Below are 27,205 nucleotides of genomic sequence, written 5' to 3' on the forward strand. Positions count from 1 at the left end.
ATTCTGATGATCTCGAAACATATGCAAGCTCTGACTTTTTTCATTCTCCTGGGAGCCAAGATCACGCTCGCAGGGGCTTGGAAAAAGCCCTCCATATCATTTAGGGTGGCTAAAAAGAAAATATACTGGATCATATTGCAAGAGCACATATTTGTTAAACTACAGGACAAACTAGAAAAATTTTAAGCTATCTGGGAACCTTGGGCATCTTACAGTAACATTTCCCGTCCGGGTATTGCAAGTATTGCAAGTAGTGGTTAAAACCACCTGGTTTCCTACTCCTTCCTTCCTTCGTACTCTCCTTTCACTCTCTCTCACGAGAATCCCTGGATTCCCTGCTTCAATTTCACTCTCTACTCACCAGTCTACCTCTGTGAGGGAGGCCACTTACACCCCCCTCAAAGGAAGCGGAAAACTCTCCAAGTTGACTAGTTAGGTTTAAGTATATAAGGATCAGTTTTGAACTATTATATCCTCTTGGAGCTCCTAAGTTACACATCTCTGTAGCTCTTATGTACTGAATGGAAGACAGTTAACCTCTGGATGAGAATCGAGGGGGCTGGAGTCCACTGATTTGGGTTCCGAGAGTGACTAGGCACACCTACAGTTAGATCCCACAGGGTTAGTGTGCTGGTGTCCTCTCGGGGGGGAGAGCTGTCCCTTTTAAGTCTCCCAGATAATTACTACGGTTCAGGGTTCCTTAACCCTGGTTTGTGGGCGAAGTGACACACTCATGGCTATAGAGATAGTCCCTTTTCATACCAATTTCTACTGTTTTTATTTTTTAGTTTCTTGTATAATGATGTCTTCCATCCTATAGATTAGCAACAATGTCAACTGACATTCTTACATGTTTGTAACTGTTACATTCTAAGATCGAAGGCCATGTGGGCCAATGCAATAAATGTTTTCATGTGTTTTTCTTTCTTTATTCAAAATTCAGTAAATATATTGAAAGTTAAAAAAAAAAGAAAAAAGCTGTATCCTAGTGCCTGTGCTTTATAAAAAAACAAACAGATTTCTACCTGTTTTAACAGCATCTCTCAGCGATCACATGACACCAAGCTCTCTCCTCCTCTCCTCCCCGCCTCCCCAGCTGACATCAGCAGGGAAATCTTGGCCCCGTTTGCTGGAGCTATCAGATGGGGAGAGCCTGAAGTCCCGTGATCGCTGGGAGATGCTGTGAAAACAGGTAAAAATCAGCTTTTTTTAAATAAAAGACCGACACTAGGATACAGCTTTTTATCCGATCGAGAGGATGATATAAAGATAAGATAGTGGCTTAACAACCACTTTAATTGGCAACATCGGCATCAGGGGCTTGATAGCTGCTGCTAATCTTGAAATGATTAATTTGGAAAAATGTCAGCTGGTCAACAGAGTCTGGGGACAGACGCGATTTTTTATCTGTCACAGAACCTCCAGGAGCACTGAATGCATGTTCGGAAAGGATATAGGGCAGCCCAGCAGCTCTATTGCATACTGGGCAAGTTCTGGCCTGTGGTCTATTCTCATGACCAGTGGATCATCAATTCGAAAGGTCTCCATGTCTATTTTTGCCCCTAAATAATCTCCCAGCATACAATGCCGATGGGATGTGGAAGCAGACAGCCCTGAGCATTGAGGACTAAAAAATGTTGAAATGCATCACAGAGGCTGCCCCCTTATCCAATGCTCCTCTCTTGACCAACAAAAGCCTTAAAAGTAGCTTTACCATGTAACTGTAACCTACTAGGACCCCTACCCATTCACCAAAAAAGTGTAAAAAAAGTAAAAATGACAGGAGACAGTTTTTGACAATTCCTATATTAAACAAATTTTAAAAAGCGTCCTGCAATGTAAATCCATCAACAATCATGGCGCCAGCGGTTCTCCGGAAAAAAATCTATGACAGGCGTCCCGCCGACTGCTGTCTTTTCACTTTGACAGCTGTTATATAGCAAAGGGCGGGGCCACCCGGTGATGTAAACGGGTGACCCCGCCCCCTCTGACATCACATGCAGGGGCGGGGTCACCCACTTACATCAGCGGGTGGCCATGCCCTTGGCTATATAACAGCTGTCACCACAAAAAGACTGCAGTCAGCAGGATGCCTCCCACAGAGGCAGAGCTTTTCCATTTTTTTTTGTCTGGTCTGTCGGCGCCTGGATTGAAGATGGATTGACATCGCGGGACACTTTTTTTTTTACTAATAAAGAAATTGTCAAAAACTGTCTCTTGCCGTTTTTACTTTTTTGACACTTCTTTGGTGAATGGGTAGGGGCCCCCTTGTTAAAGGGAGCTTCCAGATTCCGATAAGCCCCTGCCCGCAGACCCCCACAACCACCAGGCAAGGGTTGTGGGGATGAGGCCCTTGTCCCCATCAACATGGGGACAAGGTGCTTTGGGAGGACCCCCCTTTTCCTGCAGCCTGCCAGGTTGCATGCTCGGATAAAGGTCTGGTATGGATTTTGGGGGGGCCCCCACACCATTTTTTAAATTTTGGTGTGGGGTTCCCCTAAAATCCATACCAGACCTGAAGGGCCTGGTATGGATTTTAGGGGGACCCCCACGCCATTTTTTAAAATTTTGGCACGGGGTTCCCCTAAAATCCATACCAGACCTGAAGGGATAAAGGTCTGGTATGGATTTTGGGGGGACCCCCACACCATGGCGCAGGGTTCCCCTTAAAATCCATAAGAGACCTGAAGGGCCCTTTTCAGCCATTTTCCTTCCCCGGGGTGCCATGTGACTCGTTAGTGTTACAAGGTCTCAGGTGTGAATGGGGAGCAGGTGTGTTAAATTTGGTGTTATCACTCTCACTCTCTCATACTGGTCACTGGAAGTTCAACATGACACCTCATGGCAAAGAACTCTCTGAGGATCTGAAAAAAAGAATTGTTGCTCTAGAGAAGAAGATTTCCAAGACCCTGAAACTGAGCTGTAGTACGGTGGCAAAGACCATACAGCAGTTTAACAGAACAGGTTCTACTCAGAACAGGCCTTGCCATGGCTGATGAAAGAAGTTGAGTGCACATGCTCAGCGTCATATCCAGAGGTTTGGGAAATAGACGTATGAGTGCTGCCAGCATTGATGCAGAGGTTGAAAGGGTGGGGGGGCCAGCCTGCCAGTGCTGAGACCATACGCCACACACTGCATCAAACTGGCCTGCATGGCTGTCGTCCCAAAAGGAAGGCTCCTGTAAAGATGGTGCACAAGAAAGCCCACAGTTTGCTGAACACAAGCAGACTAAGGACGTGGATTACTGGAACCATGTCCTGTGGTCTGATTAGACCAAGATAAACTTATTTGGTTCAGATGGTGTCAAGCGTGAGTGGTGGCAATTGGCCAATAGAAGGAGCTGATGCTCCGAGCGCGTAGCCTGCCAGTACCTCTTCCTCCCTTGTGATAACTCCTCCGGATGTGATCCTGTGACCCGTTAAGTCATTTCCATGCGCTCCACACTGGTTCCGGTTTCTCTCCTGTGGCCACAGGATGTGCTGTGGACCTGCTATCAACACAGCCACGCACCAGGAACCCCTCCCAGACATGAGAAGCCCCCGGGACTACTAATACAGATGAGCCTATATTTTTCTTACCTCTTGTAAGTGTGCTTGTTTGCCTTGCCATTAAAATCAGCTTTTAATACTGCACTTAAGTGGCGCTTCTGGTGTTCTCTCTTTCTATTTCTGTGTACAGAGTCAGCTCTCTGAGGACAGCAGCCGCCCTAGTCATCTCATCACTACCTTTATCCTTGGACTAATGTTTTTCCTATGGACTAATGATCTCCTTATGATATATACCTATTAATAGTGATTTTAATATTACTATTATTACCCTTTCTATTACACTGTACCTTGCGCTCACAATTACTGTTACCATTGATAAAAACAGACGGATGGGGATCTGTTTTGATCAGATCGGATGGCAGTCGGCTGACAGACAGACCATACAGGAGAGCGGGCTGTGTCTGCTTTCTAAAAGTGGAGTGGTCATGGACCCGCCATCTGCCTGCTCAGTGGGGATCAGCACACAGATTCCCTGCTGAGCAGGTGGATTCCAACGGAGCCCGCCCCATGTGGAAGGGGCCTTAAAAAAAATGATTGAACTACCTAGTTTCTTCAAGGAGAATATGGGGAATAAAATAAACATTTAGGGTCCATTCACACTGAAGTAAACGCATGTGCGCTGACATGCTGTGTTGCATTTTAACATGCACCTTTCTCCTAATTTCCTGAAACAAGCAAAGAGTTTATAGCATGGCAGAGGAGCCAGACTTGTCCTGCTATTCTTACTGTGCCTAGATGCGCATTGCACTGACATGCGTGACATTAACATGCTACATTGAATTGTGCTGAAAAAAGTAGGGCTTGTTCTACTTTTTTCCACTGCAAACTAGCGCATATCAGCGCAATGCACCAGTGTGAACTGCTCCCATTAACATACCTTATTTTTTACAGATCCTTGTGTGGGCATACATTGAAAAAAATTGTGTCAATGCATCTGGTTTGAATGGACCCTAAATCACGTTTAGAATAGACTTTTGAATTCGACATAGCTTGTATACAACTGTGCAGTCACAAACATCTGTGGGCATAGAGGGCTGCACAAAGAAGTGGCCACAGAGATGCCAAACTGAAGTTTAGCCTGCTAATAAATGGAGTGAAATTCCCATCATTTGTGTGTCTATCAACTCCATGTGCTGCACAGCATTGGCACCACTGACCAACCTCATTGGAAGGTACATTTATTAGGTTAACCCCTAAAGCACTGTTCTGTTTGTACTAATGGGCTGCAATGAAGATGAGCTCGGCTCCTCCAAGGGTTTGTTAGTAGTTATAGCAATTTACCTACTTGATGCTTTGCGGAAATTGGCTTTCATTTGCAGCCTGTGTTAAAGGTCATGTCATTATGATGGACGAGTGACTGATAAAGCATTTTAATAAAAAAAAGTACTTCTCTACCTGCAGTTCTTCTCTTCTATTAAAGCATAGCTATCAAGCATTGTTGAAAACGGTCTCATTCCTACAGCCTGAGGAAAGGGCAGACGTAGGGTAAAGAGGCACACAATCTGTTTAGGCAATGAGGATGAGCTGAACACCTCCCGGTTCGGTTCGCACCAGAACCTGCGAACGGACCGAAAATTTGCACGAACGTTAGAACCCCATTGACGTCTATGGGACTCGAACATTCGAAATCAAAAGTGCTCATTTTAAAGGCTAGTTTTCATGGTATTGTCCTAAAAAGGGTTTGGGGACCCGGGTCCTGCCCCAGGGCACATGTATCAATGCAAAAAAACTTTTAAAAACGGCCGTTTTTTCGGGAGCAGTGATTTTAATGATGCTTAAAGTAAAAAAAAAAAAAAAAGTGAAATATTCCTTTAAATATCGTACCTGGGGGGGTGTTTATAGTATGCCTGTAAAGTGGTGCGTGTTTCCCGTGCTTAGAACAGTCCCTGCACAAAATGTCATTTTTAAAGAAAAAAAAGTCATTTAAAACTGCTTGCAGCTTTAATGTAATGTCGGGTCCTGGCAATATGGATGAAAATCAGTGAGACAAACGGCATGGGTACCCTCCAGTCCATTACCAGGCCCTTTGGGTCCTGTATGGATATTAAGGGGAACCCCGCACCTAAATTAAAAAAAGGAAAGGGGTGGGGCCCCAAGGCCCTATATACTCTGAACAGCAGTATACAGGCGGTGCAAACAAGACAGGGACTGTAGGTTTGTTGTTAAGTAGAATCTGTTTGTAATTTTGAATTGGTACATTTTTAAAGTGTAGCTCCAGCCAAAAAATCTGTTTTTAAGCTTTTTGGAAAATATAGGGAAGGGTTATCACCCCTGTGACATTTGTTTTGCTGTCTGTGCTCCTTTTCAGAAGATTTCACTTCACTTTTTGTCCCAATGACAAATGTTTTTTTGAAAATTTGGGATTTTTAGTGAAACAAGGATTGGTGATAAAGCATCAGTGGAAAGGAGAAAAGTTTTCCCATATTAACTCTTACAGGAGAGAATTTCCCTTCCTATGGGGTAGATTTCATCTCACTTCCTGTTGTCTCCTTCCGTTTGCAAGTAGGAGTCGTTTGTAAGTTGGATGTTTGAAAGTAGGGGCCTGCCCTATATACTTAGCAGAAATTTGGGCCTTAGGTGTTGTTGTGGCCACAACACTGTAAGCCCTCACAGGGCCCTGCTGTGAAATATTCCATCAAGAATTGTAATTACATGCCCCTGTTGAACAGGGGCTGAAAAATTGGGCCTTTGGTGGTGGAGGTGGTGTTGGTGCCACAACACTGTAATTCCTCACAGTTAATCTTGGTGGGCACAGAAACGGGCCCTGCTGTGAAATATTCAATCAAGAATTGTAATTACATGCCCCTGTTGAACAGGGCCAGAAAAATTGGGACTTTGGTGGTGGTGGTGGTGCTGCTGGTGGCACAACACTGTAAGTCCTCACAGTTAATCTTGGTGGGCGCAGAAACGGGCCCTGCTGTGAAATATTCGATCAAGAATTGTAATTACATGCCCCTGTTGAACAGGGGCTGAAAAATTGGGCCTTTGGTGGTGGTGGTGGTGTTGGTGCCACAACACTGTAAGTCCTCGCAGTTAATCTTGGTAGGCGCAGAAACGGGCCCTGCTGTGAAATATTCAATCAAGAATTGTAATTACATGCCCCTGTTGAACAGGGCCAGAAAAATTGGGCCTTTGGTGGTGGTGGTGGTGGTGCTGGTGGCACAACACTGTAAGTCCTCACAGTTAATCTTGGTGGGCGCAGAAACGGGCCCTGCTGTGAAATATTCGATCAAGAATTGTAATTACATGCCCCTGTTGAACAGGGGCTGAAAAATTGGGCCTTTGGTGGTGGTGGTGGTGTTGGTGCCACAACACTGTAAGTCCTCACAGTTAATCTTGGTGGGCGCAGAAACGGGCCCTGCTGTGAAATATTCAATCAAGAATTGTAATTACATGCCCCTGTTGAACAGGGCCAGAAAAATTGGGCCTTTGGTGGTGGTGGTGCTGGTGGCACAACACTGTAAGTCCTCACAATTAATCTTGGTGGGCGCAGAAACGGGCTGAAAAATTGGGCCTTAGGCACTGGTGCTGGTGCCACAACACTGCAACCCCTCACAGACACTCTAGTTGGAACGCAGGAACGAGCCCTGCTGCAAAGTATTGCATCAAAAATTGTAATTACATGCCCCTGTTAAACAGGGGCTGAAAAATTGGGCCTTAGGCACTGGTGCTGGTGCCTCAACACTGCAACCCCTCACAGATACTCTAGTTGGAACGCAGGAACGAGCCCTGCTGCAAAGTATTGCATCAAAAATTGTAATTGCACGCCCCTGTTACACAGGGGCTGAAAAATTGGGCCTTAGGCACTGGTGCTGGTGCCACAACACTGCAACCCCTCAGAGATACTCTAGTTGGAACACAGGAACGAGCCCTGCTGCAAAATATTGCATCTAAAATTGTTATTACACGCCCCTGTTAAACAGGGGCTGAAAAATTGGGCCTTAGTCACTGGTGCTGGTACCACAACACTGCAACCCCTCACAGATACTCTAGTTGGAGCGCAGGAACTAGCCCTGCTGCAAAGAATTGCATCATAAATTGTAATTACATGCCCCTGTTAAACAGGGGCTTAAAAATTGGGCCTTAGGAACTGGTGGCGGCGCCCAGAACCAAAAATGTTCTTACAAGCTATCAGCATGATCATTGAGGAGGAAGAGGATAATTACTCAGCATAACAGGATAGTCACTCAGAATCAGCATATGCAGTCTTTGAAGGGATCTGACATTTCAAAAAAAAATTATTCGTTTACATCAGCATCAGGTGCTTGGTAGCTGGTGGTGATCCAAGACTGATTCATTTTTATGAAGGTCAGTCGATCAACCGAGTTGGTGGACAGACGCACCCTGTGATCGGTTACAAAGCCTCCAGCAGCACTGAATGTGCATTCCGAAAGAACGCTGGATGCAGGACAGGCCAGTAGCTCAATTGCATACTGTGCAAGCTCTGGCCAGTGATCCATCCTCAAGACCCAGTAACGCAGAGGATTTTCGGTGGGAAAGGTGTCCAAGTCAGATCTTGCCCCTAGGTATTCCTGCACCATGTAAAACAGTCGCTGGCGATGGTTGCTGGAACCGATCATACCTTGGGGCTGTGGACTAAAAAATTGTCTGAACGCATCGGTCAGACGGCCACCTTCTCCACCGCTCCTTCTTTGACTGACCGAAGCCTCAGCAACACGTTGTCCAGAAACAGGAGTTTGTAACCTCCCAGTCCCTGGGAACGCGTTGCACAGACCTTTCTGCAAGGCCTCCCGAAGATGTTTCATCCTCTGCGACGGCAAGATAAGGTCTGCAACCTTACCCTTGTAACGTGGATCAAGGAGGGTTGCCAGCCAGTATTGGTCCTTCTCCTTGATACCAGGAATACGAGGATCCTTACGCAGGCTTTGCAGGATCAGGGAGGCCATGCAGCGTAGGTTTGCTGAGGCATTCGGTCAGGAGTCCTCTGGGTCACTAAGGATGACATGGTCCGCAGCCACCTCCTCCCAGCCACGTACAAGTCCATGTGTTTCTTGGGACTGATCCCTTAAAGACTGCTGCTGATGCTGAGTGCCAGGCTGCACCTCCATACTGACACAATCCTCCTCCTCCTCCTCGTCCTCTTCCTGTGTGATCGACGGGCACGCAGGAACACTGTCTGGATAAAGGGGGCCTTGAGAGCTAAGGAAGTCCTCCTCTTCCTGCCTCTGTTCTGCCTCAAGTGCCCTGTCCATTATTCCACGCAGCGTGTGCTCCAACAGGTGGACAAGGGGGACAGTGTCACTGATGCATGCACTGTCACTGCTCACCATCCTCGTGGCCTCCTCAAATGCAGTGCATGCATCCCTGATCATGGCCCACTGGCGTGGGGAAAAAAAAACAAGCTCCCCTGACCCTGTCCTGGTGCCATAGTTGCACAGGTACTCATTGATGGCCCTCTGCTGCATGTGCAGCCGCTGCAGCATGGCCAACGTTAAGTTCCACCTGGTGGGCATGTCACAGATTAGGCGGTTCTTGGGCAGGTTAAACTCTTTTTGGAGGTCTGCCAGCTGAGCACTGGCATTATATAACCGTCGGAAATGCACACAGACTTTCCTGGCCTGCCTCAGGACATCCTGTAAGCCCGTGTACCTGCCCAAGAACCGCTGCACCACCAAGTTAAGGACGTGAGCCAAACAGGGCACATGGGTCAGTTGTCCCTGTCGGAGGGCGGAGAGGAGGTTGGTGCCATTGTCGCAAACCACCATTCCTGCCTTAAGTTGGCGTGGCGTCAACCACCTCTGAACTTGCCCCTGCAGAGCTGACAGAACCTCTGCCCCAGTGTGGCTCCTGTCCCCCAAGCACACCAGCTCAAGCACCGCATGGCATCTTTTGGCCTGCGTACTTGCGTAGCCCCTTGAATGCACCGCTGGTTCCAAGGACAAAGCACAGGAAGAGGCCATGGAGGAAGAAGAAGAGGAGGGGTGGAGGAGAGAGGTGTGTCACAATCATTAGTAGTGGCATTTTGGAGGCGTGGTGGCGGAACAACCTCCAACACTACTGCACCTTGTCCTGCATCCTTCCCAGCTGCCAGCAGAGTCACCCAATGCACCGTGAAACTTAGGTAACGTCCCTGTCCATGCCTGCTGGACCATAAGTCAGCGATAATATGCACCTTACCGCTGACCGCTCTGTCCAGCGAGGCCAAGACATTGCCTTCCACATGCCGGTAGAGAGCCGGAATCGCCTTCCATGAGAAAAAGTGGCATTTGGGTACCTGCCACTGAGGAACGGCACATTCCACAAACTCACGGAAGGGGGCAGAGTCTACCAACTGAAAAGGTAGTAGTTGAAGTGCTAGCAATTTTTCCAAGCTAGCATTCAACCACCGGGCATGCGGATGGCTGGGAGTGAACTTCTTTCAGCGGTGCAGCAGCTGGGGCAGGGAAATTTGCCTGGTACAATCTGACGTCGGTGTACCGAAAGCAGATTGCCCACAAGTACTTGGCTGTGACACACCTAATTCTACACCTTCATTCCTCTCAGTGCAGGTCTCAGAGAGGACTGAAGGTATAGTGGGGTTGGAGATCTCAGCTGATGAGGAGCAAGGAGAGGTCCTCTTTGTTTTGGTGTGGGTCGTTTAGATACGCTTGCCAACGAACTGCATGGCAGGTCAACATATGTCTGGTCAAGCATGTGGTGCCCAAGCGGGAGATGTTTTGGCCACGCGAGATACGCTTGAGACATATGTTGCAAATAGCAGCGGTGCGATCTGATGCACTCATCTCAAAAAAGGCCCACACCAAAGAACTTTTAGAATAATGCGCAGAGACAGCAGCGCCCTGCACATGCAGAGCTTTGCGGTGTGATGCAGTCAGTGTACTGCCCTTAGGCTGGCCCCTCAAGGGCATCCTGCCTCGGTGATGTGCCTCCTCCTCCTCTCTCCTATCAGGCACCCATGTTGATGCAGTGACCTCATCATCCCTCCCTCCTCATCACTGGAGCAAACCTGGCAGTATGCTGCAGCAGGGGGAGCATGACTGCCAGATTGCTGTCCTTCTTGGGCACCCCCTCTGTCCGTGCTCACGTTACTGCCTTCATCTAGCTCAGTATCATCATCAGAGCCTTCTAAACGCTGGGCATCCTCCTGGAGCATGTACCCAACACTGTGGTCAAACAGTTCGAGGGACTCCTCAGGAGGATATGGTGGGGCTAGGAAAGAAGTTACTGATGCCACTGAGTCGAGGGAAGAGGCCGCGTTGGCAGCTGCTTTGCCAGACAAAGTACTCTGAGCATTAGTGAGAGAGGATGAGGAGGATGAGGACGGCTTGGTCATCCACTCGACCAAGTTTTCCGCATGTTGCGGCTCAACACGGCCAGCTGCCGAAAAAAAGGCCAAGCGTGTCCCACGGCCACGTGCTGATGAGGGTGCACCGTCTCCATGACCAGCACTGTTGCCTCTAGACACAGAGCCTGCTTGCCCTCTTTTATTGGCTTGTGACTGTCTGCCTCTCCTTGTTGGCCTTCCAGACATACTAATGGCCTGTAGCTGCACTAAGCTGGGAGATATATATATATATATATATATATATATATATATATATATACTGATACTGCAGCTAGCAAAGTCAACTGCCTGCCTGTAGTATGAGAACACCACCAACATTCTACAGGTAGCTTTAGCTGAACACTGTGCAGAGGTCGCACTACACTAATGTGTAAATAATTTAGCTGCCTGTGGTGGTGATAGGATCAGGAAAACACCACCAACCTTCTACAGGTAGCTTTAGCTGAACACTGTGCAGAGGTCGCACTACACTAACTTGTAGCTTATTTAGCTGCCTGCGGTAGTGATAGGATCAGGAAAACACCACCAACCTTCTACAGGTAACTTTAGCTGAACACTGTGAGGAGGACGCACTACACTAACTTGTACCTTATTTAGCTGCCTACGGTAGTGATAGGATCAGGAAAACACCACCAACCTTCTACAGGTAGCTTTAGCTGAACACTGTGCAGAGGTCGCATTACACTAACTTGTAGTTTTAGCTGAACACTGTGAGGAGGACGCACTACACTAACTTGTAGCTTTAGCTGAACACTGTGCAGAGGTCGCACTACACTAAATTGTAGCTTTAGCTGAACACTGTTCAGAGGACGCACTACACTAACTTTTAGCTTTAGCTGAACACTGTGCAGAGGTCTCACTAAACTAACTTGTAGCTTTAACTGAACACTGTGAGGAGGACGCACTACACTAACTGTAAATAGTCTAGTTGCCTGACTGTGGTACTAATAGGATCAAAAGAACACTAGCAATTTTCTTCAGGTAGCTGTAAATACTGTAACAAGACAAGCCTGCCTGTCAGTATCAAGATAACAGGAACGGATCTAGCTAAACTGAATACAGTGTGTATATATATATATATATATATATATATATATATATATATATACACACAACACCTGGGATGCATATATATACACAATACACTGTAAGTGCAGCTAACTCACTGACTGTCCTGCCTAATCTATCTAACTTAAATCAAATGACACTGTCTCTCTGTCTATCTATCTCTCTCTCAACGCCGGAACACACACTACACAGGGCCGCCATGCAGGCGGCCTTATATAGTGTGGGGCGTGTACTAAATGCCCTGAGCCATAATTGGCCAAAGCCTCCTTGGCTTTGGCCAATTACGGCTCTCTGTTCAGACGGCGCTGTGATTGGCCAAGCATGCGGGTCACAGTGCATGCTTGACCAATCATCAGCCAGCAATGCACTGCGATGCCGCAGTGAATTATGGGCCGTGATGCGCCACACGAATTTGGCACGAACGGCCCATATCGTTCGCAATTCGGCGAACGATCGAACAGATGATGTTCGAGTCGAACAAGGGTTCGACTAGAACACAAAGCTCATCCCTAATAGGCAGCTATTATGCCAACTCCATGTTGTAAACTCTTGTCCAGTACATGGTGCAGGTCCATGGTACTATAATAATATCCACCTTGCAGTATGGCTATTTTATTATGAAGTCAGAGACTCCTATTATCTGAGGCCACATGTAATTTCTGTAGGCATTTAAAGCTGAGCTCTAGGCACATATAAAAACATAAATTAATGCAGTTTTATAGTAGTTTTTACATCATTAAATGTATTTTTAATGCAAGCAGTGTAAATGCCTAGTAATAGCCCCTGTACAGCAGGACTAGAATGTGGGAGATAGAAGCAGCACAAGGATCTAATCATTTTATGCGCTGACAAGAAGCATGCTGATAGAGGGAACAAGCAGAGTGACAGAGAGAGACAAGCTCATCACTATGCTGCTTCTGTTTTAATGTACATGCATTTGCATGCGCTTAGGCGCATCCAGAGCCTCTAATCTGGCCTAGGACCTACAGATTTCTATTTTCTCTAAACACAGCTAAACTGAATGAAAATGTTTGTGAATGTACTCCTTTTATTTTCAAATATGATAGTGTTGCTCAGGATAGCAAATCAATGTTTGTAGTAGTAACTCCACTACAGGTAACACTCCCTTCTCCAATGGAATGGGACTCACCTTTTATGTTGGATCTCTACTAACCTATATAAACAGGGTCAGTCACACTTATCCTCAGGGTATATTATAATATACTACCTTACCAGTGTTGCCAACCTACCAGATTTACATTATATCTTTTCATGTGACAACACTGAAGAAATGACACTTTGCTACAATGTAAAGTAGTGAGTGTACAGCTTGCATAACAGTGTAAATTTGCTGTCCCCTCAAAATAACTCAACACACAGCCATTAGTGTCTAAACTGCTGGCAACAAAAGTGAGTACACCCCTAAGTGAAAATGTCCAAATTGGGCCCAAAGTGCCTTAACCCTCTTGGGCATGGAGTTCACCAGAGCTTCACAGGTTGCCACTGGAGTCCTCTTCCACTCCTCCATGACATCACGGAGCTGGTGGATGTTAGAGACCTTGCGCTCCTCCACCTTCCGTTTGAGTATGTTCCACAGATGCTCAATAGGGTTTAGGTCTGGAGACATGCTTGGCCAGTCCATCAACTTTACCCTCAGCTTCTTGGAGGTCTTGGAGGTGTGTTTGGGGTTGTTATCATGTTGGAATACTGCCCTGAGGCCCAGTTTCCGAAGGCAGGGGATCATACTCTGCTTCAGTATGTCACAGTACATGTTGGCATTCATGGTTCCCTCAATGAACTGTAGCTCCCCAGTGCCGGCAGCATTCATGCAGCTCCAGACCATGACACTCCTACCACCATGCTTGACTATAGCCAAGACACACTTGTCTTTGTACTCCTCACCTGGTTGCCGCCACACACGCTTGACACGATCTGAACCAGATAAGTTTATCTTGGTCTCATCAGACCACATGACATGGTTCCAGTAATCCATGTCCATAGTCTGCTTGTCTTCAGCAAACTGTTTGCAGGCTTTCTTGTGCATCATCTTTAGAAGAGGCTTCCTTCTGGGACAACAGCCATGCAGACCAATTTGATGCAGTGTGCGGCATATAGTCTGAGCACTGACAGGCTGACCCCCCACCCCTTCAACCTCTGCAGCAATGCTGGCAGCACTGAACTTCTTTGAACGACCTGTTCTGAGTGGAACCTGTCCTCTTAAACCACTGTATGGTCTTGGCCACTGTGCTGCAGCTCAGTTTTAGGCTCTTGGCAATCATCTTATAGCCTAGGCCATCGTTATGTAGAGCAACAATTCTTTTTTTCAGATCCTCAGAGTTCTTTGCCATGAGGTGCCATGTTGAACTTCCAGTGACCAGTATGAGAGAGTGAGAGTGATAACACCAAATTTAACACACTTGCTCCACATTCACACCTGTGACCTTGTAACACTAACGAGTCACATGACACCGTGGAGGGAAAATGGCTAATTGTGCCCAATTTGGACATTTTAACTTAGGGATGTACTCACTTTTGTTGCCAGCGGTTTAGACATTAATGGCTGTGTGTTGAGTTATTTTGAGGGGACAGCAAATTTACACTATACAAGCTGTACACTCACTACTTTACATTGTAGCAAATTGTCAGTTCTTCAGTGTTGCTGTTGTTACATGTTACATGAAAATTTATAATAAAATATTTCACAAAAATGTGAGGGGTGTACTCACTTTTGTGAGATACTCTATATATTTTTGTTTTTTTTTATTCTATTTTTTATGTAGATAAACATATTGGTTACCCTACTTTTCTATAAATCAGGCAATCTTTTGTTATATAGACATTGCTTTTGCTACATATAGTATTTTTCTACATTTTAACTTGCTTTTACTGTTTGTAAGGTAGTTATTGGTATATTATAATATGCCCTGAGGATAAGCGTGACTGACCCTGCTTATTTAGGTTAGTAAAGATCCAACATAAAAGGTGAGTCCCGTTCCACTGGTGAAGGGAGTGTCACCTGTAGTGCAGTCACTACTACAAACATTGATTTGCTATTTTGAGTGACACTATCCAATTTGAAAATAAAAGAAGTGCATTCACAAACATGTTCATTCAGTTTAGCTGGGTTTAGAGAAAATAGAGATCTGTGTAACCTAGGCCAAATTAGAGGCTCTGGGTGCGTCCAAGCTTTACACTTACTACTTTACATTGTAGCAAAGTGTCATTTGTTCAGTGTTGTCATATGAAAAGATATAAAAATATTTACAAAAATGTGAGGGGTGTACTCACTTTTGTGAGAGACTGTATATGTATAATTGTAAGCTTCATATATGGTGAACACCAATCATATAATCAATAACTATACATTAAGGCATCTATTTAAAAAAAAATGTATTGAATATTTGCACAGCAATCATGAATAACCTCTGTAATTTGCCTAATACATTAATTTCCTATGACTGTCAGTTCCATCTAGTGGCCATAATGGGGTATTTTCTCAATCACTAGATGGAGCTGACGAACCAAAGGAAACAAGCATAATAGACAAATTATAGGAATTATTTGTGGTGGCATAGCACATTTTGTTTTATAAATAGACCCCTAAGTTTCATAAAAGTTCTGCTAGAAAGACAATATTTACTAATAAAACAGTTCAAGTCTAATTTAACATTTAACATTAAATTTTTAATTTTTTTTGGCCCCTCCTATTATGACTGATGTCAATCATTTCTTTGCATTTGTTGTTGTTTTGGTGAGATTATTTTCACTGAGATTTCCTTTTCTGATGGCCTTCTCTTCTTTCTTCAAGACCTACAAAAATTCATAAGAATGAATCAGTTGGTGGCATTGCTGTTAGATGTAGGTTTTCTTATGTTATGTATTTATTTAAAAAGTTTTAAGTGTAGTTTTAAAGAATACTTGTATCATTAAAAGCTAAGTTAATGTACCACCAGTGAACAACACGTACCACACGAGAGGCTGGCTCTCTAACCACAGGACATGGTTTTCTACCCAAGGACTTGGTTATCTAATCCATATATTACCTTTAGAAGCTTCAATGTATGGTTCCCTCCCCCCAGTAACGGCTTTGTTTCAGCGTTGCACTTTGGTTCTGTATAAATCCTATGGTTGGATCTTTGTTGGTGAATTCTGCAATGGTCTGCTTTCCGTATGTTACAGGATACCCATGTCTCCTATATAGCTAGGTACCCCCCAGTCAGGCGCTCCCGCCCCCTCTTGCCTTTTTTTATCGACCACATACACCTACATGTGGGTTAGTGTGCCATCAATAGTCCCAACCAACACTTTCCACAAGGGGGGCCTCTCCTACATTGTCTCAAACTATTATTCCACACTATTTTCATTATTTCACCACCTTGGTATAAGACACTATCTTATTATACACACTTTGGAATGTATATCCCACCTCAGCTCCTTGGAAAATTCAATATACTCTCAGTCACTACGAGCTTGGTTATTTGTCATTACATTTTTGCTCATTGTTACCTAGCTTTTTTGTAGTTGGTTATTTCCTCTTGTATTTCTTGTGCAAATATTTAATTAAATATATTTGAAAAAAAAAAAAATACAAAAAATAGAAATAGAAAAATAATAAATGCACATACACTATATTACCAAAAGTATTGGTACGCCTACCTTTACGCGCACATGAACTTTAATGGCATCCCTCTTAGCTCATCCGAGTCTTTATGGACCTTGCTTTGTGCACTTGTGATCAGAGCTTGTTGTCGGAAGTTCTGACCGTGTGTGGGCTCCATCGGACTTTTTCCATCGGAATTTCCGACACACAAAGTTTGAGAGCTGGCTCTAAAATTTTCCGACAACAAAATCCGTTTGCGTAAATTCCGGTCGTGTGTAGACACAAAGTGCCACTCATGCTCGGAATCAAGCAGAAGAGCAGCACTGGCTATTGAACTTCATTTTTCTCAGCTCGTCGTACGTGTTTTACGTCACCGCGTTCTTGACGTTCGGAATTTCCGACCAACTTTGTGTGACTGTGTGTTTGCAAGACAAGTTTGAGCCAACATCCGTCGGAAAAAATCCATGGATTTTGTTGTCAGAATGTGTGATCGTGTGTACAGGGCATAAGGGTTCCCTTCACTGGAACTAAGGGGCCAAGCCCAACCCCTAAAAAACAACCCCACACCATAATCCCCCCTCCACCAAATGATTTGGATCAGTGCACAAAGCAAGGTCCATAAAGACATGGATGAGCGAGTTTGGGGTGGAGGAACTTGAGTGTCCTGCACAGAGTCCTGACCTTAACCCGATAGAACACCTTTAGGATGAATTAGACTGGAGAGCGAGACCCAGGCTTTCTCGTCCAACATCAGTGCCTGACCTCACAAATGGGCTTTTGGAAGAATGGTCAAACATTCCCATAGACACACTCCTAAAACTTGTGGACAGCTTTCCCAGAAGAGTTGAAGCTGTTATAACTAAGCCAACTCAATATGGAATCCTATGGACTAAGACTGGGATGTCATTCATGTGCGTGTAAAGGCAGGTGTCCCAATACTTTTGGTAATATAGTGTATTTTGCACCCCTCACTGGGGTGGTGATGGACAGTCACAGTTCAATGAGCAGGTTGGAGGAAGAGCTGCAGTGACTAGTGACCGAATAGTGTTGTCTGTCACCATCTGGCTGTACATAGTGGAAGGGGCTCATGAATCAAACGTTCCTGAACTCAATCAGCAGTATCTTGGCAGGTAAAACCGTTCATGGTTATGTATTCCAAATATGTATTTCGTTTTTTTTTTTTTTTACCAGGCGTTCTGCTTCACTACCCAGCTGTTCATATTGTTTCTTTTAATATCTTGTTTTGTTTGAAATGATCAAGGTGGTCCTATTGTATTTCTGTCAGTATAATACACTCATCACTAAACGTAATTCTCGTTTTATAAACAAATGGTAAGAGATAATTAACACAGTCGAGGGCCCAGCGCCTGCATTATAACCATTTCCATACACGGAGAGGAAGGAAATGTAAATAATGGGGACCTTTGGCTTAGTATAAGCTAAGAATAGCATCCGTTCTCCTACAGCAAGCAGAATAAAAAAGTCTTCTGTGACTTGAAATTTAAAAATGATCTGGTGCCTTATGTATACCAATATTATTTGTTTTAATATTAATGTGTATGTATCTTTTGATCTGTGAAATATACCATTGAAAGAGTTTTATTATATTTGTTAAAAAAATACAGAAATCTTGTGATAACGTCCTATATTCTCTGTCTCTGGATTGTTATCACTGAGCATTGTTCTCTGCTATATCTATGGACTACTAAACACCTACCCTTGTTATGGAGATAAGAGGGAGGTGTTATGTATTCCTGACACTTTCTGTCCTAGGGACACAACACTGCTCAGTTAGGTTGGTACCCTAGGACAGGTAATATGTCCTAAAGGGCAGGATGACCAGGTTAAAATAAAGGAAACATTTGCCAGGTGAAAATAAAGGGAAAACTAATGCAGCCACCACATTTAGGGCCGGTTAGCTGCAATACTATCAGTTTTGATCTTGGATTTAGAGATGCTTTAAAGTGACTGTTGCCCTTTAAAAGAAAAAAAAAAAAATCCAGCAAAAGAACACGGTTTGTAGTCACCTGTCCCACCAGCTATTGCTGGAATATTCAGTCTCATGTAGAACCAACCTGCCCACAGAATGTTCAGATTCAACATACTTCTTAAATAAGCAGTGCACGTTTGTTGCAGTCATGTCCACTGTTCTATGCACACCACACCCCTATAGTCCATAATCCATCTTGGGAGTAAGCAAAAGAGAGTGGCTATATTCCTACAGTGGACCATGGAAAATAAACGTAGTCACCTTTCAATAGAAAGTTGGATCACAGCAGCAAAAAATAAATAAAAATAATTTGGATATTTGGTGAAGGCTGAGAGCAATAGAAAGTATGTTTTTGAGACACTGTACTACTATGAGAAGGTGATCTGGACTTTTTTTTTAACTGTGATTGCTTGTTACAGTGATGATCACTGTATTAGTATTCGTTTTACCTGTCATGAATGGCTTTCACTCATGATAGCTTGCTTACTATTGTGATTGCTGTGATCAGCTACAGCTACCATATGGTACATGTAAATGACCCTGTACTAGGTGATCACTATCACTAATCACAGAGAATAGTAAGCAAACTGTCCATAAAGAAAGCCAATTATGACAGTTGTGTTTACATGTCATCATGTGATCGCTGTGATTGGTCACAGCAATCACATGATACCTGGGCCGCTCACAGTGCCCAAGTGAGAGAACGCTCCTGGAAGCCTCCCGGAACTGGAAAGCTCCCACCTGGCTGTATTATTATAATATGCTGGACGGAAAATAGTTAAGAATACATATTAAATAGATTTTTTCTTTAACCACTGCAGCCCCGGAAGGTTTACCCCCCTCAATGACCAGGCCATTTTTTGCACTGTGGCACTGTGTTACTTTAACTGCCAATTGTGTGGTTGTGTGACGCTTTATCCAAATAAAATTGATGCCCTTTTTTTCCCACAAATGGAGCTTTTTTTTGGTGGTATTTGATCGTGGTTTTTATTTTTTGCGCTATAAACAAAAAAAGACCAACAATTTTGAAAAAAATAAATAATATTTTTTACTTTCTGCAATAAAACATATCCAATAAAAAAAATTTAAAAAATCGAATTTCTTCATCAATTTAGGCCAATATGTATTCTGCTACATATTTTGCGCAAAAAAAATCCAAAAAAGGGTATATTGATTGGTGTGTGCAAAAGTTATAGCGTCTACAAACTATAGGATATTTTTATGGAATTTTTTTATTTTTTATTTTTTTTTACTAGTAATGGCGGTGATCAGCGACTTATAGCGGGACTGCAACATTATGGCAGACAAATCGGACACAAGGGGACACTTGACACTAATCGGACACTTGACACTTTTTTGGGGACCAGTGACACTAATACAATGATCAGTGCTAAATAATATGCACTGTAACTGTACTAATGACACTGGCAGGGAAAGGGGTTAACATCTGGGGCAATCAAAGGGTTAACTGTGTCCCTAGGGAGTGCTTTCTAACTGTGGGGAGGGGGGGGGTGCTGGTACTGTAAGAAGACAGAGATCTGTGTTCCTGCTTAGCAGAAACACAAGATCTCTCTCTTCTGTCACAGAACAGCGATCTGCCTTGTTTACATAGGCAGACCGCCATTCTGTCTACCTTGGGAACGATCAGCAGGTCCTGGCGGACATCAGGTCCACCAGCGTGTACCCGCTGGTTGGCTCCCTCTGTCTACATTCACAGCGGGAGCTAGTCGCCGGCAGCGTTCGTGCTCGCCCTAAACCAGGAAGACCGAAATCACATACAGGTATGTGATTTCGCACAGAGAGGCCGCCCTGCTGCAGTAAATGTACGTGGGGCATTCCAGAAGTGGTTAAACCGGTTTAGTGTCACTTTAATGCATCCAGATTGTAGGCTGGAACGGGTAATATTTATAAAGAAAAATAAAATATACAGAAAAAAACTATATATACAAAAAAATGCCCTTTGATCACTTCAGAAAACTTTCACAGAAGATAAAAAAAAAAAAGTATTGAATGCTGAAAAGAATGATTTGATGGTGTAGTTTGAAATGTACAACTTTAAAAAGCAGGAAGATTTCAGGGCAGCGGGGCGACTGCATTACTTGTGTAAATGTGGAGCAGCAAGTCTTTGTAGGTAGAGAAAGCAGCCCTTACACACAGCTGTCTTCTACAAGTAATGTGCTTCAAAATTACATTAGAAAACTATAATTGTGCACAAGACTCCAGCAGAGGCAACATAAAAGAATTTGTTTCAAACACAGCAAGGGCGATCGCAGGCTACAAACACAGTTTTACTTTGATGCGCTCTCCACCTAAGGATAATTCTAATTCTAAGTCAAGCTTTGAAATGACTTTATATTACGTGACAAAATGATGAAGAATCTAAATTCGACTGCAGTGTTTCTAGGATCGCGTAATCAAGCTGTGAAAGAATTGTGCTGCGGGCTTTCCTCGGGCTACAAGGCAACAGATAGATAACGCTTATCAGCCAGCTCATCTGTGTCATTGTCACATTAATATCGTATGACAGGGTGAATTGTTAAAAGGGATAAAATAAGCTACAAGGCTAAAAATGTTATGCTACATAATCCCAGGGAATTTAGAGCTTGATAAGGAAGATCTTAAGAGATGTGCAGCTTTCACCCTGCCTCTAATTTGTGGGATTGCGCAGCAGGATTGTAGAAATGAAGGTGCCTGCTCATTAATATTTCAAACCAAAGAAAGGTAACCTTATAATATGAACCCATCGCAGGATTTTATAACAAACTGAATCATCTTAAAATGAAATATATTTTTAGGGTTATTAAGTGTTCTTGCATAGAAAGACCACTTACTGTTATCTCACATATATATTATTATTATTATAGCCAAATTTACCACCCTAACTCCTCCCACAGCTTTTACACTACATAGACAAGTAATATACTGAAACGTGCGGATTGTTCCCGATTGGTGTGTTATTACTTTGTAGAACGTTTCGCCAAATGGTTCACGAAATATCGTTGTTTTTGCGGCAAAATTGGTCCCATAGGAATGAATAGCGAAATGTTCAATGTCATTTAATTGGTGTGCTATTACCTTGTGGAACTTTGTGAATAGGTGAAAAATAACAGTGTGAATCCAGCCTCAATGTCATTTAATTGGTGTGCTATTACTTTGTGGAACGTTTCCCCGAATGGTTCACGAAATATCGTCGTTTTTGTGGCGAAATTGGTCCCATAGGAATGAATGGCTAAATGTTCAAAACTAGAGTGGGAGGTGGCAAAAGCTGACAACCCCATGATCAGCCAAAACATTATGACCGCCCCATGATCAGCCAAATCATTTATGACCACCCCATGATCAGCCAAAACATTATGACCACAACATGATCAGCCAAAACATTATGACCACCCAATGAAAAAAAAAAATAATATTTTTTTTTTAAAAATCATTTTTGAAAAAAAAAAATCATTTTTGAAAAAAAAAAAAATCATTTTTGAAAAAAAAAAAAATCTTTTTTGAAAAAAAAAAAAACAATCATTTTTGTAAAAAAATGTTCAGCTCTTTCAGCTAATGATGGGGCTTCTTCAACTTTTTTACTACTATTTATACTTTTTAAAATATTAAGCTTTTTAACACTTTTCACAGTTACTCAAGCCACTCCATCCAGTTACTCCACCCACTCCAGTTGTAGAGGCAAGAGCACTTCACACAATTTCCCCAGAAATTGTAGCTTTTCTAGTTATAAATTGTCAAGGTCCATTCAGTCCATAAGTGATATTTTAATTATAGGTTGGGCCTGTAGTGCTAAATTAGCCACTGGCTTCCGAAATGTGTTGGACCATCTAACACAGGGGCCTCCAAATTGTGGCCCATGGGTTGGATGAAACCTTTTTGTTGCCTTTATCTGGCCCTTGATAAGAGACATTATTTATCCTACTTACACCAATGAGGAACTATTTCTCCCACTGACACCAATAATGGGGCACTATTCCTCCCACTGAACTAATGATGAGGCACTATTCCTCCCACTGACACCAATGATGAGGCACCATTCCTCCAACAAACACCAATGATGGGGCAATTTTCCTCCCACTGACACCAATAATGAGGCACCATTCCTCCAACAGACACCAATGATGGGGCACTATTCCTCCCACTGACACCAATGATGAGGCACCATTCCTCCAACAGACACCAATGATGGTGCACTGTTCCTCCCACTGACACCAATGATGAGGCACCATTCCTCCAACAGACACCAATGATGGGCCACTATTCCTCCCATTTATATCAATGTTGGGGCACTATTCCTTACATTTATATCAATGATGGGGCACTATTCCTCCCACTGACACTAATGAGGAGGCACCATTCCTTCCACTGACACCAATGATGAGTAGAGTTGGGCGAACAGTTTGAGCCAAGCAAAAGTCTGGGCCCGAACATCTCCTGTTTGCCAGTTTTTGTGGGGCGCTCGGCAGGATGTTCGCTTGCCGAGCGCTCCACAATGCACTGCGCGCTGCACAGTGCATTCTAAGTTCTGACTGAGCAAAACTTTGCCCAATCAGGGCACAGTGAATAGCTGGTTGTTAAGGAGTGGGTCAGGCCGCAGCATACTTAACAATGGATGAGTCATCAGCTGTCAAAGGGCTTCCCCGCTGACAGCTGAATGAATAAAAAAAATTGCCGGCAATAGAAAAATGTTTTTAAAAACGGCGTGGGGCCCCCCTCAAAATACATATGGTCTGGTATGGGTTTCCGGGGGGACCCCACGCGTTTTTTTTAAACACTTTTGCTAAATATTTTTTTAAAAAACGGTGTGCCTCCCCCCCCCCAAAATCCATACCAGACCCTTATCCAAGCATGCAGCCCGGCAGGCCAGGAAGGGGGGGAGCGAGCACACGCCCCCCTCCCTTCCTGAACCATATCAGGCCACATGCCCTCAACATGGGGGGTGTGATTTGGGACACATTAGATTATCGTATCCACAAAAATGAAAACTTGGTTTACATACAAATGTATGAACTTTGTTTACACTAAAAAAAAAAGTATGTATTTATTACAGGTACTTATATAGCACTATCAATTTACCCAGTACTTATACATATATTAAACATTCACATTGGTCCCTGCCCTCAAGGAGCTTACAATCTAAGGCCCTTACTCACATTCATTCATACATACTAGGGCTAATTTAGACAGGATCCAATTAACCTACCAGCATGTCTTTGGAGTGTGGGAGGAAACTGGAGTACCTGGAGGAAAGCCACACAGACACAGAGAGAACACGCATAGTCCAGGCAAGTAGTGCTGTAGTTGTAGAATGTTTTTCTATCATGTTATACATCTCTTAAAAATCACCTGAATTCAATGTGTTGTCATTTCACAAAAAAAACAATACAATATTAGTTAATTTTTTTTAAAAAGGACACATTCCAAGCAAGCAAGCAGCAAGAACAAATTATTTTTACAAATTTTCAGTGAGTTCCTGAAACCACTAGATGTCCTCAGCACACCTGCAGAAATGTGGTAACCATCAATGAAAGCAAGTTGATACAAATAAAATACAATAAATGATATTACTTGTTGCTATGTTAAAGTGACTCTGTTATTATTTTTTAAGATGAAAAAAAGCAATCCCTGCAAAGCAAACGATTCACAATCACCTGTCCCTCTGTCCCTGTCACTGAATCCTGCTGGAGTGAAGAGAAAAACTTCAAAAGCTGGTACAATTCTGGGTGTGTCAGATGCCTGGCCCCCACAATGAGTTCCTTAAACCACATTCTAAAGGTTCTAGTTGTGCACCTAACATCCAATAGTCCAAAAAAAGTAAGAAAGTGACCTCACAAATGCGTTTAGGTCTCTGTAGAGGCCAAAATGATCCAGTTTGTGAAGGGTCCAATCTTTTTCACAATAGGGAAAATATTGATTTCCAGTAGTAGTGCTTCTTTGTAGTAGAGGATTGGTTAATTTGTTTACTGTAGACAAATAACTGTTTATGATTTTACCTTTTCTCCCCTCCCTCCCCTACATTGGGGTCTTGTCCCTATAAAATGACAGGGTTGTATCAAGGGTATGTAATATGTTTCCGTGCCTCTGTCTATAGGACTGCATATATGCGTATATATACCTCTGCCAAGACTATACCGTACCTATACTGCATGCAGGTTAAGGGTCCCAACAATAGCTGGAAGAAGAGCATCTCAAAGGACTGCCTCTCCCGCTATCATTGCCGCCATAAATGCACTATAGTAGGCAGTATAGTTCCACCACTTGATAGAATAAACTTTACTACTGCTCACTGCTGCACTTCAGGTGGCCTTGCTATTGCTTATGCTGATCTGGACTCAAATGTCATCTTATGCCTAGTCCTTACTGTTAATCACTTTGTATGCTAAATTGTGTTTAAGAAAAAAAAAGTTTGTACGGAATATTATTTTACATTATGGACCCATCTTGCTCATATCTAGCTTAGCTCCTAAACTTCAAGTACCCAAAAAGAATTACACACAATGACCTGATATACATTGTCATTACTACCCAATGTAGAAAAGGGAGAATCATTCCCCAAACTCCTTACCAGTCTCAGCAGTTTTATCTTAATCTTTACTGTCCACCCCCCAATTCCTCTACCTCCTTAAAAGCGGGCGTTCACACATTACAAGAGCTTTTTCTCCTCTGGTACCTCCCCTCACCCTCTTACAGAATTGGAACATTTTTCATTGCCTGCCCATGTGTGGGAAACCACCATGCATGGGCCGTCAATGCTGCAGATCTGCGCACACATGGGATATTTAATGATGGTGGCATAGGAGAGGAGCGGCAGAAGATGAACTTTACAGGGGTGAAGCTCTTCTCTTTACTTTTTTTTTATTGTGCAGTTGGCTATTGACGTTGATAGCTATCGTGGGTTTAGTTGATTTATTTTTAGGGTCCATTTTTAGAGCTTTAAGTGTTTTTTTCTGCCTGAAAGCTCCTCTTAAAAATGCGATCCAGAAGGGTTTTGTTGTTACCGCCTCTAAAGGCTGAGCTTAAAATATGCCTGTAAATTGCCTAATGTGCATGGACACATAGGATAACACGGAGCTGCTTCTACAGGCAGGAGAAAAAAAAGCAAAACTTTTGCAGAAGCAGCATTTTTTATCCTAGTGTGCATGGACCCTTACTGTGAAGATTCACAGCATTCTTTCCCTACAGAATTCAGAGGCATTTTAGTAAAAACATAACAGGAATATACAGTTAATTTCTGTCTGTGCCTGAGATGCTATTCCTTTAAGGGATCCTTTGGGGAAACATTCAAAAGGCTCTGTGAGTGGAGAAAATTTTAGATTTTCTATTGGGATTGTCTGACCCACAGTGGGCTAAATAAGGAATTAAAGGACCATACAGTACTATTACAATAATTTGGTCAATTTCTCTTGCACTGACGTTCTTTTAACACCGTAACACATGCATTTGTACTTTCCTTGTAATAATTATGCTTTGTTTGAGTGTTATGCTCTGCAATTTATTAGATATACTGAGGCCATCTAGTGGCTTTTTGCTTTTACTGAAAAATTGTAATTCCCTCTTGCTTTGCCACTATTAAATCAATGAAGACATCCCTTTTAATTATACAAACATATATCTAATAATATGTTTTGAGAAAAAAAAATTGGGAAACAGTGAAGCACTGAATCCAACTGATTTTAGGACATTATATAGAGACACACACAATAAATATTTATATATATATATATATATATATATATATATATATATATATATATATACACACACTATATTGGCAAAAGTATTGGAACACCTGCCTTTACACGTACATGAACTTTACCCTTTGGGACACCTGCCTTTACACCTTTGGGATGTATTAGAGTGGAGCCTGTGAGCCAGGCTTTCTTGTCCACATCGGTGCCTGAGCTCACAAATGTACTTCTGGAAGAATGGTCGACCATTCCCATAGACACACTCCTAAACCTTGTGGACAGCCTTCCCAGAAGAGTTGAAGCTGTTATAGCTGCAAAGGCTGGGCCAACTCAATATTGAACTCTACGGACTAAGACTGGGATGCCATTAAAGTTCATGTAAGTGTAAAGGCAGGCATCCCAATACTTTTGATAATATAGTGTATATTATCAAGGCTGGCAGGATTGTGGATGGCGTATTTGCGTGCCTAGATTTCTCACCTACATATTGTGAGGGGGCCCCAGGATTTATGAATGTTGTGGATGAAACAAACCTTTTTGATTTCCCAAAATTTTATTAAAGCAGAGATCCACTCAAAAGTGGAACTTCCGCTTATCCCTGCTCCACCCCCCCTCCACATTTGGTAACTTTCAGGGGGAATGGGTACCTGTTTTTTGACAGGTACCATGGAGATGTGGCGGAAAGTCTGACAGCAAATGTTTGATGGAGCATACACACTGTCTGAATTTTCGACAACAAGCTCACATCCAACATTTCCCATCGGAAAATCTGACAGTGTGTACGCGGCATAATAGTTGTCCTGTAGACAGATTCTCCCACCTTAGCTGTGGATCTCTGCAACTCCTCCAGAGTTACCATGGGCCTCTTGGCTGCTTCCCGGCCTGTCAGCCCATCTTGGTAGGTTTGCAGTTGTGCCATACTCTTTCCATTTTCAAAAAAGTGATTGAACAGTGCGCCGTGAGAAGCTCAAAGCTTGGGATATTTTTTTATAACCTAACCCTGCTTT

General features: G+C 43.3%; 1 protein-coding gene across 1 annotated transcript in view; it reads right to left on the bottom strand.

The window, feature by feature from the left end:
* Positions 1–15,403: 15,403 nt before the first annotated feature.
* LOC141110072 (coiled-coil domain-containing protein 63-like) overlaps positions 15,404–27,205 on the bottom strand; it is a 195,977-nt gene continuing 184,175 nt past the window's right edge. Inside the window, exon 15 of the mRNA XM_073601296.1 lies at positions 15,404–15,733. Within this exon, the coding sequence (XP_073457397.1) occupies positions 15,647–15,733 (87 nt within the window). The 3' untranslated portion in view covers positions 15,404–15,646. The remainder of the gene's footprint in view (positions 15,734–27,205) is intronic.

The sequence above is a fragment of the Aquarana catesbeiana genome, linkage group LG10 (assembly GCF_042186555.1).
Source record: "Aquarana catesbeiana isolate 2022-GZ linkage group LG10, ASM4218655v1, whole genome shotgun sequence".
NCBI classification, from domain to species: Eukaryota; Metazoa; Chordata; class Amphibia; order Anura; family Ranidae; genus Aquarana; species Aquarana catesbeiana.